At 47.2% G+C, this 13,488-nt stretch overlaps 1 protein-coding gene across 1 annotated transcript in view; it reads right to left on the bottom strand.

The window, feature by feature from the left end:
- dip2ba (disco-interacting protein 2 homolog Ba) overlaps positions 1 to 10,824 on the bottom strand; it is a 51,515-nt gene extending 40,691 nt beyond the window's left edge. Inside the window, exon 1 of the mRNA XM_076277112.1 lies at positions 10,600 to 10,824. Within this exon, the coding sequence (XP_076133227.1) occupies positions 10,600 to 10,684 (85 nt within the window). The 5' untranslated portion in view covers positions 10,685 to 10,824. The remainder of the gene's footprint in view (positions 1 to 10,599) is intronic.
- Between the last annotated feature and the right edge of the window lie 2,664 nt (positions 10,825 to 13,488).

Genomic DNA, 13,488 nt, shown 5'->3' with positions numbered 1-13,488 from the left:
CACACACACACACACACACACACACACACACACACACACACACACACACACACACACACACACACACACACACACACACACACACGCAGCATACACTAATGTGCAGGCAAATAGATCTCCATAATGGCAGGCAGTATCTAACTCCATCTCTCATCTCTCTTTGAAATCACTAGCTCTCCACTGGTTGAATCATCAAATCATCCACTGGTTGAATCACTTTAAGTCATGTGCTGCCAGCACGTACATTCAAGCATGTCCTTAATTACTAACAGAATGCCAGCACAATAGCATAATAAAAGAGCGGCACAACAGCAACTGTTACAAAGTGCAGCAGCACTTGTTGTCTTTGAAGTGCAGACACTGTGGTTGCTAAGAGGCCACCCCTTCACTTCCTGCCATCACCAAGGCCCTTATTTAAAAAGCACTCCAGTCCTTCCCCGCCCCCCCTCTCTGGTTCCCTCTTTCATTTGCCAACATCTCTCTCTCTCTCTCTCTCCCCCCCCCCTTTTTTCATTTCTGACTCTTTTGCCTCCTCCCTACATTCAACGGTCACACAAGAGGAACAAAGTGAGAGAACAGGAATCCAGTCACAGGAGGGAAATGTGATCTCACACTGAAACCAGTCGCTGCCTGGTCCATGATCTGGACTCGCAAGTGCTGAGCAGACCGCTGATGACGCAAGGCTCGCTCATTCTCTCTCACACACACTTGTGGTTTCCCAACTCTCCAGCTGGACAGATTGGTGACGGTTATGTGTGTGTGTGTGGGGGGGGGGTCAGAGAGTGGAGGAGCCGACGTCAGACGCAACGCTGACCCTACAGTGAGGCCTATTGTTTGCAGTTTCGGCAGGTTCATGATATCACAGCAGCAATGTGGTTTTTGTCAGGCTGTTATCACCAGAGACGTTGACTCATGCTAGTGATACCCTGTGAGGCGTTACAGTGACATTGGGACTGTGACGACTGACAACTCGGAATCACGTGCAACCAAACAGCTGGGCAAATACTGTAGGCATGAAGGGAAGGGAGGGGAGGCTGAGAAGTGCCTTTCAGAAAAATCTGCTATTTACTTTACGGATTAAAGAGCAATCAATCCCAGTCAAGCTCCTCAGCGGGCAACATTTAACCACCAGATGGATGTGAGTGCGGATTCTGCCACGCCAGATAGCACTGAAACAGTACAAATGTCCGTCACCAGTGTCTTCATGTTAAGCCGGAATAACCGAATGAGAGACTGTAGGAGGGTGAAAAAAAAGGATAAAAAAAAAGAGTGATACATGAGAAGATAAGTGAGAGACAAGTCAATGAATGGCAGCTGAGTCAGACTAAATGACTGTGGAAGAGAGAGAGACATGTATGGATTTGTTTGGGAAAGCTGATAACTTTGTTGCCAGTCACGAGTGTACCTCTCTTTCCTCTCTCCACCTCTTTTTCCTCTCTCTCTCTCTCTCTCTCTCTCTCTCACTCACTACTGGTGTCGTCACAGCGCTGCCTCCACTCCCTGACTCAGAGCAGCCCGTAGTGTAAACACTCTGGCCTGCTCACTCACCTGCCGGCCGCACCTGTGCCAGAGGTAGCGCGTGGAATGGACCGGAAGTGACTAAGAGAGAGAGAGAGAGAGAGAGTCAGAGCGCAGGTCTTATCTGTGAGCACTTCATAATCCATGACACATGAGCGAAGCCCTGGCTGCCACTGTCAAAGCTAATCCCACAAACATGTCAAACCAAATGATGGACTGTTTAAGTGTAATGAAAGGTTAGCTAATTGGGTTTGAAATGGCAAACAGATAACAAGAGCCCCATCCCCTAACACTCCACCCCCCCTTTACTCCCCCCCCAAAGCAGAAATGGCTGCCATGTCAGGACAATTACGCTACTGTGTGCTTTACGGGGGTTAAGCGTGACATTTGAGACCACACCCACTGGAGTGTTTTGCAGGGCTTTTGTTCTTTTCCCCACTCCTGGGAGTTCTGACTAATGCATCTGGGAGCGCTACATGGAAACGCGCACACACACACACACACACACACACACACACACACACACAGACACTCTCTCTCTCTCTCTCTCTCTCTCTCGTGTGTCTCTGAAGTTCTACTTAAAAAAAAACAACTCTGCAACCGTCGTTTTCATTCAAGTCAAATACAGAATAGAGAGAAGATGGTCCTGTAAAAAAAATCCCCTCACTACACAAATGGCCTGAAAGGGAGGGGGAGGGGAACAACGGCTCTGCCCTCCCCCGGCCCGCCGACCCCCTCAGCATGGGGCCTTAGAGCCCAAAAAATATGCTTTTGGCCTAATCCGTGTGGCCGCAGCGGTGTAATGTGGGCCCAGCACGGAGGCGTACAGGACTGCTTAGAGAGAGAGAGAGAGAGAGAGAGAGAGCCTCCCCCGAAAGCCCCTGGCTGCGTCCTCGTGTGTAAGCCTGGTCGGCCTTTTAAATATAGAAAGTGACCGACTGCTGAGAAAAATGCTCCCCGCAGCGGCGTCCACACCCAACCCCAACAATCGCCTCTCTCATAATCTCATCCACACGGCCCCACTCAGAGGAGAGAGAGGGAGAGGGAGAGAGAGGGAGAAAGAAAGAAAGAAAGAGAGGGAGGGAGAGAGACAGAAAGAAAAAGAGAGAGAGAAAGAGAGAAGAGAGGGAGTGGGAGTGGGAGAAAGAGGGTGAGAGGTGATTTGGGAGTGGGCTGTTGAATCATGCCTGCATGTACAGATCTAAAGCCGTGCCTCAGTCTCAGGTTTCCAAATGCAAACTTCGAAACTCCTTAAGAGTGACAAAATAAAATCTGGACAAAGTCCAAGCCTTTGGCTAATAGGTTGAAACTGACCTAGGGGGGATAACATGACAGAGCTGGGAGAGACGAGAGAGATGAGATGAGAGGGGAGGGGAGGGTATGGGAACATAGGGAAGAGGCCAGTCTGTGGTCATTAGTCTTGCTTGGTGTGTAACAGTGACCCATATCCCAGTGCCAACACACACTGGTCCTGCCGCCTGTGAAACAGTGTAATTATGGAGCACACTAGACATGCCCCTCCTGTGGAGAGTGGGGTACAGGGGCCTCAGGCAGTGGTGTGCATGCAGCTCCACTCCTGCACCACAAAAACACGTCTGAAACAGCCAGGAGCGTCGGAGCATGTCGAAGGCAGACAGCAGTCACTCAGGTGAGACGCCCGGGGGTGCGGCATGCTCAGTCTGAGGGAGTGGGCAAACAGTGCCCTGGATGGAATCTGGGTGATTCTGAATGACCTTTACATAAAGTACATGTGACGACGCAGTTTAACAGCCTCTCACAACTCTGGCATCACATAGCCTTTCAATTATTTCAGCAATGTGTCTTTAAAAAAGTCTTAAAAAAATCATTTCAGCATGATGCAAGTAGTATGCAAAGCTTAAACACTGCGGACATCAAAGGAAATGGAACATTCCACAGACTATTAGCATGTACCAAGTGACAGTTCAAGCAGTCATCACATCTAAAGCCAGACACAAAGAGATCTCTACTGATATAAAATGACTGTAGTAAGGTAGCCAAGCCGCTATAAAAGTTGTGAAAAATGCAACTTATAAACTATAAATTCAACTGTCACCTTCAACGGTTCAGATAGATAGATAGATAGATAGATAGATAGATAGATAGATACTTTATTGATCCCTAGGGGAAATTCAAGAGTTCAGTATCCATAGCATAAACAGTCACAGGAAAAAAAACAAAGGGGACATGTTTGCTAGCGCATGCAAATGTGAGCGGAAAATCTGCCCAACCCAGAGACAAACAGGAATCTGTGCCAACGAGCACCTCTCTGCCACAGCTCCGGGCCGAACGTGGTGCGATGCACACATCATTCATATTCATCCTGACTTTCATCAATCTCCCAGATCTGCTAATTGGGGCCTAAAATCAAAACAAACCAGTCTAATTGATGCACAAACGGGACTTCCCCTTTGCTTCCTATCTCCACGGCGACAGACAGGGATCCAAGTCTGCCTGTTTGATGGGTGTTAGCTGTTTGAGTGACAACAGCCCATAGTTTTTTTTTTTGTTTGTTTGTTTTTTTATTGGAGTGGTGTCAGCACTTGTTACCCCATGAGGCTGACTCAAACAAGCCCAGGGCTTTCAGGAGAGTGGAGAGTTGAGCAACCGCTGAGCAAAGGGCTGGCAAAGCGCTGCAACACGTGAAAGAGCTTCAGGTTAATCCAGTCCAGTAGAGCAGGGATGAGAGGGAGGGAAGAGGAGGAAACACAGACAGAGAGAAAGAGGGATGGCCGTCTCTTGACACAGCGGAGGCTGCTGCTATCCGTCATGTTGCGGCCCTGTGCGACAAAAGGTGTGTGTGGGGGGGGATTACAATGGGAGAGGGCCGGCCCAAGTGGGAGTGCACACACAAAGCAAACAGCACAGGGCAACCGTGAAAGCACACCAAACTGGTTCTCGAGTAAGAGCGAGAGAAAGCAAGAAAGAAAGAAAGAGAGAGAGTGCGAGCGAAGGAGGTATAACTTCTCCCTAGAGTGGGAGGCCATGTCTGACAGTAGAGGAGGAACAAAAAAAGGAGTGCTAGAGTAAACCGCTAGCGACACTGTAAAAAAAACATGTGCCGGTGAAAACGATTCTCTTTCACAACTTGCACTTTCCACACAACCTGCTACCATCTTAAGCAGTAAGTAAAAACCAAACAAAATCTTTTCTGGCCCTGTACCGGCTCACTCCAGCTCTCGTTGGGAAGGAGTAGGTCAGACCCTGCGTGCGCCGGCCCTCTGGAGCGGACACACGTGTGGAGGCCAAGCGAGGCCAGTGTGGCGGCAGCACCTCCAAAAACTATTGATTCCACCGGCTGGAACACTGAGCCCTGGAAACCAGGTCAGCGCCTCGTCGAGGCCACATAGGTCTACTCCAGAAGCAGCGCAGTGCAGACCGCCAGAGCACTCAACTCTCTAACTGTCAGTACCTGCTGACCCATAAATGCCCCACAGTGCCACAATATCCATGTCCCATTGCACTCACAGCGGGGGGCAATGATTAGGACCAGAACCACACAGATGCATGCACCCGTAGGCGCACACTAAACCCCCACCCACCCCCACACACTTTTCACTAATGCAGCGTGGGGTCCAGTGTCGCTTCAACACGTTGCTGTAGAGGGATTCGGGGTGGGGAGCGGAGCATGTGCTATCTAATGATGGCTCGTTAATTATTCAGGAGCCGGGCCCATGCGCCAGCACGCATTAACTATTCACGGCCCCAACGGCAGCCCCCGATCTGGGCATTATATAACGGCAGCAGCGCAGGCGGGCAACACAACACCTCCGGGCCTCGGACCGCTCCAACAGCCCTCGGCTCCCTTTTGTTGGCTGGAAAGGGAATCTGTGTGAAGCCCGGACATCCGATCATTTCCCATCTGCCCCCGGGAACGCAGGCTGGGCTTCATGGCAGGCCGCTGAAAGAGAGGAAGACCCGCTCCCCTCTTCTACTCTGAAGAATCGACCGCACCGGCTCCTGCTTCCACGAGACGTCAGGTGTGGAGAGGGCCTTTCCTTCCCATGACTCAGCACACAACAAGGCGTCACGAGAGCTGTGGTTTGAACAGTTACTGAGAAGCACATGCTTCATCTGCCTATCTGCCTTGATCTGCCCCATGGGGGTTCCCAATGTAATACTTTCAGAGCAGCAGCTGAGTCATGGAGGGTGATATGCGTTACACACCCATGCCTAAACATGGACTTGGTTCTAAAACTATGGCTGATTGTGAATTAGGATTACCATACGACAAGCCGTATACCGTATATCCACACCGCTCAAATCTACTCTACTATATAGACAAACAAGAACCACATTCTTAGACAAGACCCAAGTCTCATATTCTCTACAATGCTATCATTTGATAAAGACTCTTCTTGGTGGACGCCTCCTGTTGATATCTGACAGAAGGACTGGGAGGCTTGAAGTCTCGAGTAGCGACTGTGACAAAGTCTGTCATCAGCCAAATGAGGGCCTGCTGCCTGCTGAGTGAGCATGCAAACCTGCCATTTGGCCATCCATCCAACCTGGATCCCACCCTCCAAAGGCCAGCACTACCCACGCTAGACAGGGCTTGGGCAGGGGAACCTGATGGGGATGTACTGCTTGGCAGTGCCCCTGCTGCAGGTAAAGAAGCGGAGGGTTGGTATGGCCGATGCCCCTGTGGTGGCGGTGGTGCTCGGCAGATGCCCACTCTCAGCCTTCCAGGAGATGGAGGGGGGGGAGAGAGAGAGAGAGAGAGAGAGAAAGAGAGAGAGAAAGAGTAGAGACAAGGGCATAGAGAAGGACAGAGAAGCAGTGAGTCACAGTGCAAATGACAGATTCTCGCTCTCCTCCTTCTGTTCACCCCAACTCATTTCGCCCCTATCTCTCTCTCTCTCTCTCTCTCTCTTTTCCTCTCTTTCTCTTCCTCTCTCTCTCTCTCTGTCTCCCTCCATCCGGACACTCTGTGGCCTAGATAGAGAGCAACTGGCAGTAATCTGCCCCCGACATCAGAGTGGCAGCAACAGCAGCAGCAAGGCAAGCTGCCACTCATCTTTTTTTTCTTCTCCTTCTTCCTTCGCTCACGTCACGTCACACGAGGCACGGCCACGCAGCGGCCACGCATCCGCGCTCGCATTCCCTCACACCACACACTCCGTCTGCGCGCACACACACACACACACACACACTCCCTCACCCTACACACACTTCCTCACCCTACACACACTGCGCCCACGCGGCCATGAGCTACAGCTCCCGACACTCTCCGATAAAATGGAGAACAGACCAAGAAGCGGCTGAAAGGGCATAATAGACGGGAGATGGGCTAAATGAGGCTTGAAATCTGTTTGGTTCAAAAATAGCCCACAGGTTTCTCTGCGGATGCGCAAACTGTTCAAAGGCACATGCAGATGAATGAGCCCTCTCTGTGGGCTCTGGTACAACTCTAAACTGGGGCTCTAGCTAATCTTGATGGGGAAAGTTTGCAGGTTTAAGTAGCCTAGGTAACACATTGCAGAAATGCCCATTTCCATCAGTTTTCAACCTACTGGATACCCATGTAGCACTAAGTGGGCACCCAAATCGTTCACCGACAAAAAGAGTTATGCTCCTACCGGTGACAAAAACGTTACAGTGCAATACCAGGTGTTCTGGGCGCAGCAGCAGAGTCAGTGACTCCATTCAGTTTGCCATCAAAATGAGGTTTGAAGCCGTTACTTTACTACATCATGTTGCTTTAAAACCAGCTGAACGTCACATGGGCTCACGGTGCAGCACTCCAGTATCAGATACAATGTGATGGTGCTCATGTAATGACAGCCATGATGGCTCCCCACTCATTATTAATGATGCCTGCATGAGTCCAGTGTGCTCCTAGGTGCCGCAGCTCTGTGCACCACCCCAGCCACGGCAGCACCACGGCAGCACCACGGCAGCACCACAGCACAGGTGGCCTGGCAGCTCTGCAGATGAGGAAGCCGCTGGGCTTGTTGACATAAGGGAGACATGGGAGACACACAGACACTTCCCCAGTCTCACACCTGTTGGAGCCCCACGTGGGGGAAGTGACCGCTCTTCGTCTGGGTGTCACACTACGGCTCCGCTTCTTTACACAAGCACACACTCCTTTAACACACACAGACAGACACAACAGACACATACACACACACACACATTACATTACAATTACATTACATTACATTACATTTGGCTGACACATTTTTAGCTAAAGCGACTAACAACATGGACACACACACACATATAGATGCGTCACTTCTGCCACCACCCGGGCTGCCGTCAGCGCCACCATTGGCCTGCTCGGTCCCTCGCGCTGGACAGCTCAGCGCAGAACACAAAGCTTTCAGTTGAATAGCCTAAATGCCAGCACAGCTCCATGCCACCGTGGCCCAGACTGGCTCAAAGGAGCTCATTGTGTCCCCATGATCACTGGGGACTCGCAGAATCAGCCTGTTATTTAAGAGGCCATTTGGCCTGCAAAACCAGCCCCCCCCCCCCCCCTCTCTCTCTCTTTTCCAAGCCCAGTCCAAGCCGAGCATGCTAATGCAAGGCATTTCCGCCCCTCGTTTCTATGTCAGGCTCAATATGCATGTCTCAATGGAAAACACCATGGATACCCATGGTCACGAGTGTGAAGATGGACACATGACTTCCCCCCCTTTCCTCCACTCACACACAAACACTTTTAAGTTCTCTAAATGGGAAAAACACATTGTCATTGTTTATAACATCAGACATCAAGTCTGGACAATAAATTACAAGACCAATACTTTCTTTGAACGTTCAAAACCTTATAAAGTGTAGGCCTAGTCCATGATTTCAAAACAATAAAGGTTTAGTTGAATTCCACTGCTAGCTCCTCTGGCTGTCCGTTAAGTACTGTAGGTATGCTGTAGAGTTCGTACACAGTCCTAGCTAGCTATGTGTGCATGGGAAACATACTGGCTCGGACTGAGCCATACATGATTCCAGCAATCAAGACCTTGCCACAGGAGCAAAAAAGTGAAGGATGAAGTCTGATTGGCTTTCAAGCTCAATTATCCACAACCGTTTACCAGAATCAAAGACTATCTTTATAGTGGTCACACGTCACACAGCAGTCCTAGCATGTGAGAGGCTGAGCGAGCATGAGAAAGAAGCCGTCTAAAGACAGACACACTCACGCTATGTGACATTTTTGTTCATTCACATGTCCACAAAGAGGAAAATGGCTGTTGCTAAATTAGGACACAGTGTGTGCGTGTGTGTGCGCACGTTTTTCCTCATTGGTCGGCTAATAGACTGAGTCATCTCAGCTGGGCCAGGCAAGCCCAGGTGGTGAAGCAGGGGGCCTGGCACCGTGGTGCTGGAGGTGGGCTTGGAGGGAAGGGGGGAGTTCAGCACTGATGTGACAGACTTGTAGGCCTGCTGCAGAGGCTAGCAGCTGTTCCAGCCAGAGAGAAGGTGCATCAAAGAGGCTGTGTCACAAGAGTGTCCGCAAACACACACTCCCTCTATATTACTCACCTGTCCACAGGCTGTAAACACATACTCCCTTCCACACACACACACACAAACGTTGCTGCAAGGGTTTTTTAAAGTGTGACACTGCAACACATATTGAACAGAATGCCTAAGAGTAGAGTGATGTGTACAGGAAAGTCTTATTTTAATGAAAACACCATTGTTTTGATTTTCAGACTGGTCGGGTGCTAGGGGAGGGGGAGATTATGGCTTTATCTAGCCTCGTAATTCAACTCTGCCATGGTGCTAATGATTATAACCAAGGCTGCTCTGATTACTCTCTGTTGCTATGGCCTGTTCAGAGTGGCATAATGCCCTGGGCATGAAAACAAGGCTGCTGTCAGAATCCCACACAGTACCCTTGGCTGTGGTTGTATAACTGTATTACTCAAACACCCCCTGCTGCCGCACCCCTTACATCCTGAGGTGCAACATTATTATTATGATTATTAGGCTAGCGCCGTTTCATTGCGTTGGGAATCAAACTACAGTCACACTGTGCAACGTAGCACCTGCAGCGACTGAGCTATTTAAATATGTGTCTCTGGTCCTTTTAATAGGCTGGCAGTGCCTGTCCTAATTAGACGAACTTGCTGGAGTTTTGTCACTGCTTGAGTGAAATACTTGTATTCTGTCATGAGTGGCAAAAGTCTACGTCACTATGTCTGCGTAAAAATGTTTCACAATAGATGATGACTTGATGTGGGCGAGGAAGATCACAGAAAATGGTCACAAGTAACCTTTTGCCTCCATAGGCATAGAATGACTTAATTATAACGTTAGGGGTCTCTTCCAACAGCCTATATAATGTCAAATGACAACAGTGCTTGGAGATTGTCTAATGAATTGTACGATTTGAACTTCACTACTAGGGAATATAAAACTAGTCTGAAAATTAGCATCCTTCTTCACAAGCAGTATTATAACGTTAGCACACCTAGGTCACTCACAACTACCAACATGACAACTGTCTTTATAAGCAGTTTAATATCGATACACTGGTCGTGGAATACCTAACAAAAGCCTCCCGAGAGTTCCTATCAGTCTTTTTCGCACACAGATTCGGCGACAGCCCAAGCAATCAAAGTATTTCTAGCGGACAATGTCATTGGCTACACAGGATGTTCGTTTTGCCATTTAGTGTGCTTTCCCACAGTTGATTAAGCTAGCTAGCAACAGTATTGTTAGCTAGCTACTTAATGTAAACAGTAGGCTACTGCTAGACTCAAGTTCAATGCACCCGGCAGATTGAATTATTTCTAACCACCTATTAGCCACAACATATATTTGTTCTATAACGTCACGTTAAACATAATGTGTGGCTAACATTACCGGTTTCACAGTACAAAGGACTAACTTCGCTACACCAACAGTGAACTGTGAATAATGCCTAGTCTTCTCCCACCAGTTTGCTTGTCTGGGCTAAAAAGAACATTCACGGATGCGGCTAAGGTTATGAAGGTATCATGCAAACAATCACATTTATTAGCACAAACATTTCAGTATCCGTCAACATTATTGCAGGGTTGGTTGGAGGAGGTCAGTTACATCCACCCTTTCATCCTTCGCTACCCTTACCTTCTGATAGCTCCAAATCCAACTCAGCCAATTGGTCCCTGACCTCTTTTGGTAGACCAGACAAATCCACTCCTCGGTCTGCCATTGTTGAAGCGGTGTAATGAAGTGTACTTTAAGACAAATGAAATATGATGAAAAACTAAAATTCAGTCGATCAAGAAACAAAACAGGCATTTAAATGAGAGTGACAATCCATTCGAACAACTAGTCCCTCCGCCATAATGTGAGAACAACTCACCAATGGCAATGAGTCGTCACGTGATCCGCGTTTACCTCGGCTGCACAATGACCACGTAGTGGCTGTACAATAAATTGCACCCCAAACACATGCATCTTCCCAGGGACTTCTGCTCCCTCTTGTGTCGTCTTCGGGAAGTTGCAACACGCACACAGACAAAAACAAACAAATCAACAAACAAGTCATGCACACGGAGCAGGAAGGATCAAACGTCAGGAACGTGTATTTATGGGTTCAGACAACAGATATGACTACTTTTTATTGCTTTTCGATGCTTGGCAGTTTTGACACATTTTCCCATACAGTAACACATGCACCAACACTCAGCTACACATACTATGATCTAATGAGATAGTCTGTAACACAGAGAGGACTTGAAAACATGAAGTTCAAACACTTTGGGATTCTATTAAGTTGCTTTTCTTTAATTAAAACTGCAGCACGGTAAGTGTTCATAGTATTCCACTTCAACATGCATGAAAAAGTAAATATATATTTATATATGGTACACATATGTACAATACATGAACATTTTTCTAAAATCACCAGTCCAACAAAACGGGAGTGTAAATTTAACCCAGAAGAGATTGACATTAAGAAGAACGTTTTAAAACATCTTTTCCTTATTGTTTATCCCACCCCACCCCCCTAAAACTAGGCATTACTGCGTTCAGAGCGTCTACCAGTACATGTTGTTCATAATTCCAAACATTTGAGGGAAATCCATGAAAACAAAATCCAAAATAAATTAATTACTCTGCATCCCATTAGAATGATGGAGATAAGCTCTGGTAGAATGAGATTCTGCATAAGCTAACCGTGATGATCGGTTACAAGTGGGAGCTGACTGGTTCTAAGACGTCTCTCCAGACTTCCCCTTAAAATTTCTTTGAAAATGTAAAGACCTGCCTTGCTGAAAAACAAACACACAAAATAACTAAATATGAACAAAGGAAAGAGAACAAAAAATCTATCTACATTTCATTATTACAACACAAAAGATAGAGAAGCATTTCTTATGACAGGGATTTCTATAGTCCTGACAATAGCACGCAATGAAGAGAAACAGGTTCTTGGAAAAAAGTGCCAATGACAATTACTAGTATGAAAAACTGAATAAGAGTTTTCTTCCCATTTCATGATCAACATTCGTCTATAAAAGGGACTACCGACAATATATAGCATCGGTATAAAGTACAACACAATGCAAGGGTCACCATTGGGACTGTAGGACAAGAACTTAAAAGTAATTTATGAGATATGTGTCAAGTAGTTGCTGAGCAATCATAATATGTATACACATACATATAAACGTGAGACAAAGATGTCACAAATGTGTGATGTCGCTGAGGGAGAACCTATAAAATCAGGATACACCAAAGCATGGATAAATGATCAATTCAAAAGGAAGAACAATATAAAAGTCAACAATAAACCTGCATCTCGTTCGTTAGTGCATTTAGACATGCCCTTATGTTTTGGACTGATAACCTCAATTTATTTGCAGTATTATACACTGCAATACAATACATGAGAAGGGAAGATCCATGTTTATGTACAAAGAAGGAGCAAAAGAACAAAAGAAGTCATCTGATAATCCCTTGTTTAGTTCCGGCATCACTTCCTTTCCTAAGGTGACTAACATATCACATTATGTTAAACAGGATAGGGGGAGATATGCCAACATTGTGTTAGAGAAACTACTAAAACACCGCCACAGTCCATCACAGGAAAAACTACAGTGACTCCATCTCGCCATTCTATGAAGGTGCAGTTGCACCCAGCATCGCCTAGGAGGCAACCTAGAGGTCTCACAACTAAATGAAAAGGGGAAAGGGAGGACAAATAAAAGTGAAACATGACCATCACTTTCAGAGCTTTCTTTCCAAATTGTATATGTTGAGAAGGCATCAATGATTTAGTACATCTAATACAAATATAAAGCTTTTCTCGATTCCTGATGGATGCCTCTTCACAATGGGCAGACCGCCAGATCAAGACAATGGTGATCTCCTTTCTTCCCAGGGTAGCTGCATGCAGACCTGGGTTTGGGTGTCTGAGGCACTAGTGTGATTCTTAAGGCAGAATCTGTTTGCTTGATTATTGTGGATCATTTTTAAGGTGGTGTCTGTTCCTGTGTATATGAGTGTGTGTATGTGCATCTGTTTTATTAGGACCATGGATGGTGTTAACTATAAAGTCAGAAAGGGAAGGTTCTTCAACAGTCTGGTTGTTCTGCTCTGGATGGCCTAACACTAGGGACAGCGTGACAGGCTTGCACAGGCGCTGGAGACTGCCATGGCTTCTTTTTCAGGAGAGTGACACGAGAGGACAAGCAGCAGCAACAAGCACACAGGACACAACAATGGACAAAGAGTGGACAGGAGAAGAAGACACAAGGAGGAGGAAGGAGAAACAAAAATGTAAAAGGAGAAGATTTTTTTTTTATGTTAAAACGCCAGTAGACTGCACACAGCCTCTGAACCATTTAAAAACCAGACATCAAAACGGCACAAATAAATAAATAGGCTGGTATCACAGGGCAAAGGGACATGGAGACACAGAGAGGCTGTGGGGGAGGGGAGGGGAAGGGGCAGTGGCCACCGCACCGTCCAGCTGAATGCTGAGCAAAATGCGTCCCTGTAGGAAAC

This window comes from Alosa pseudoharengus, unplaced genomic scaffold (genome assembly GCF_046254945.1).
Source record: "Alosa pseudoharengus isolate Yale_2024_CS ecotype anadromous, Long Island Sound unplaced genomic scaffold, YU_APseudo_1.1 YU_APseudo_1.1_scf_9, whole genome shotgun sequence".
Taxonomy (NCBI): Eukaryota; Metazoa; Chordata; class Actinopteri; order Clupeiformes; family Clupeidae; genus Alosa; species Alosa pseudoharengus.
This window is presented reverse-complemented; position numbering and strand designations above follow the sequence as displayed.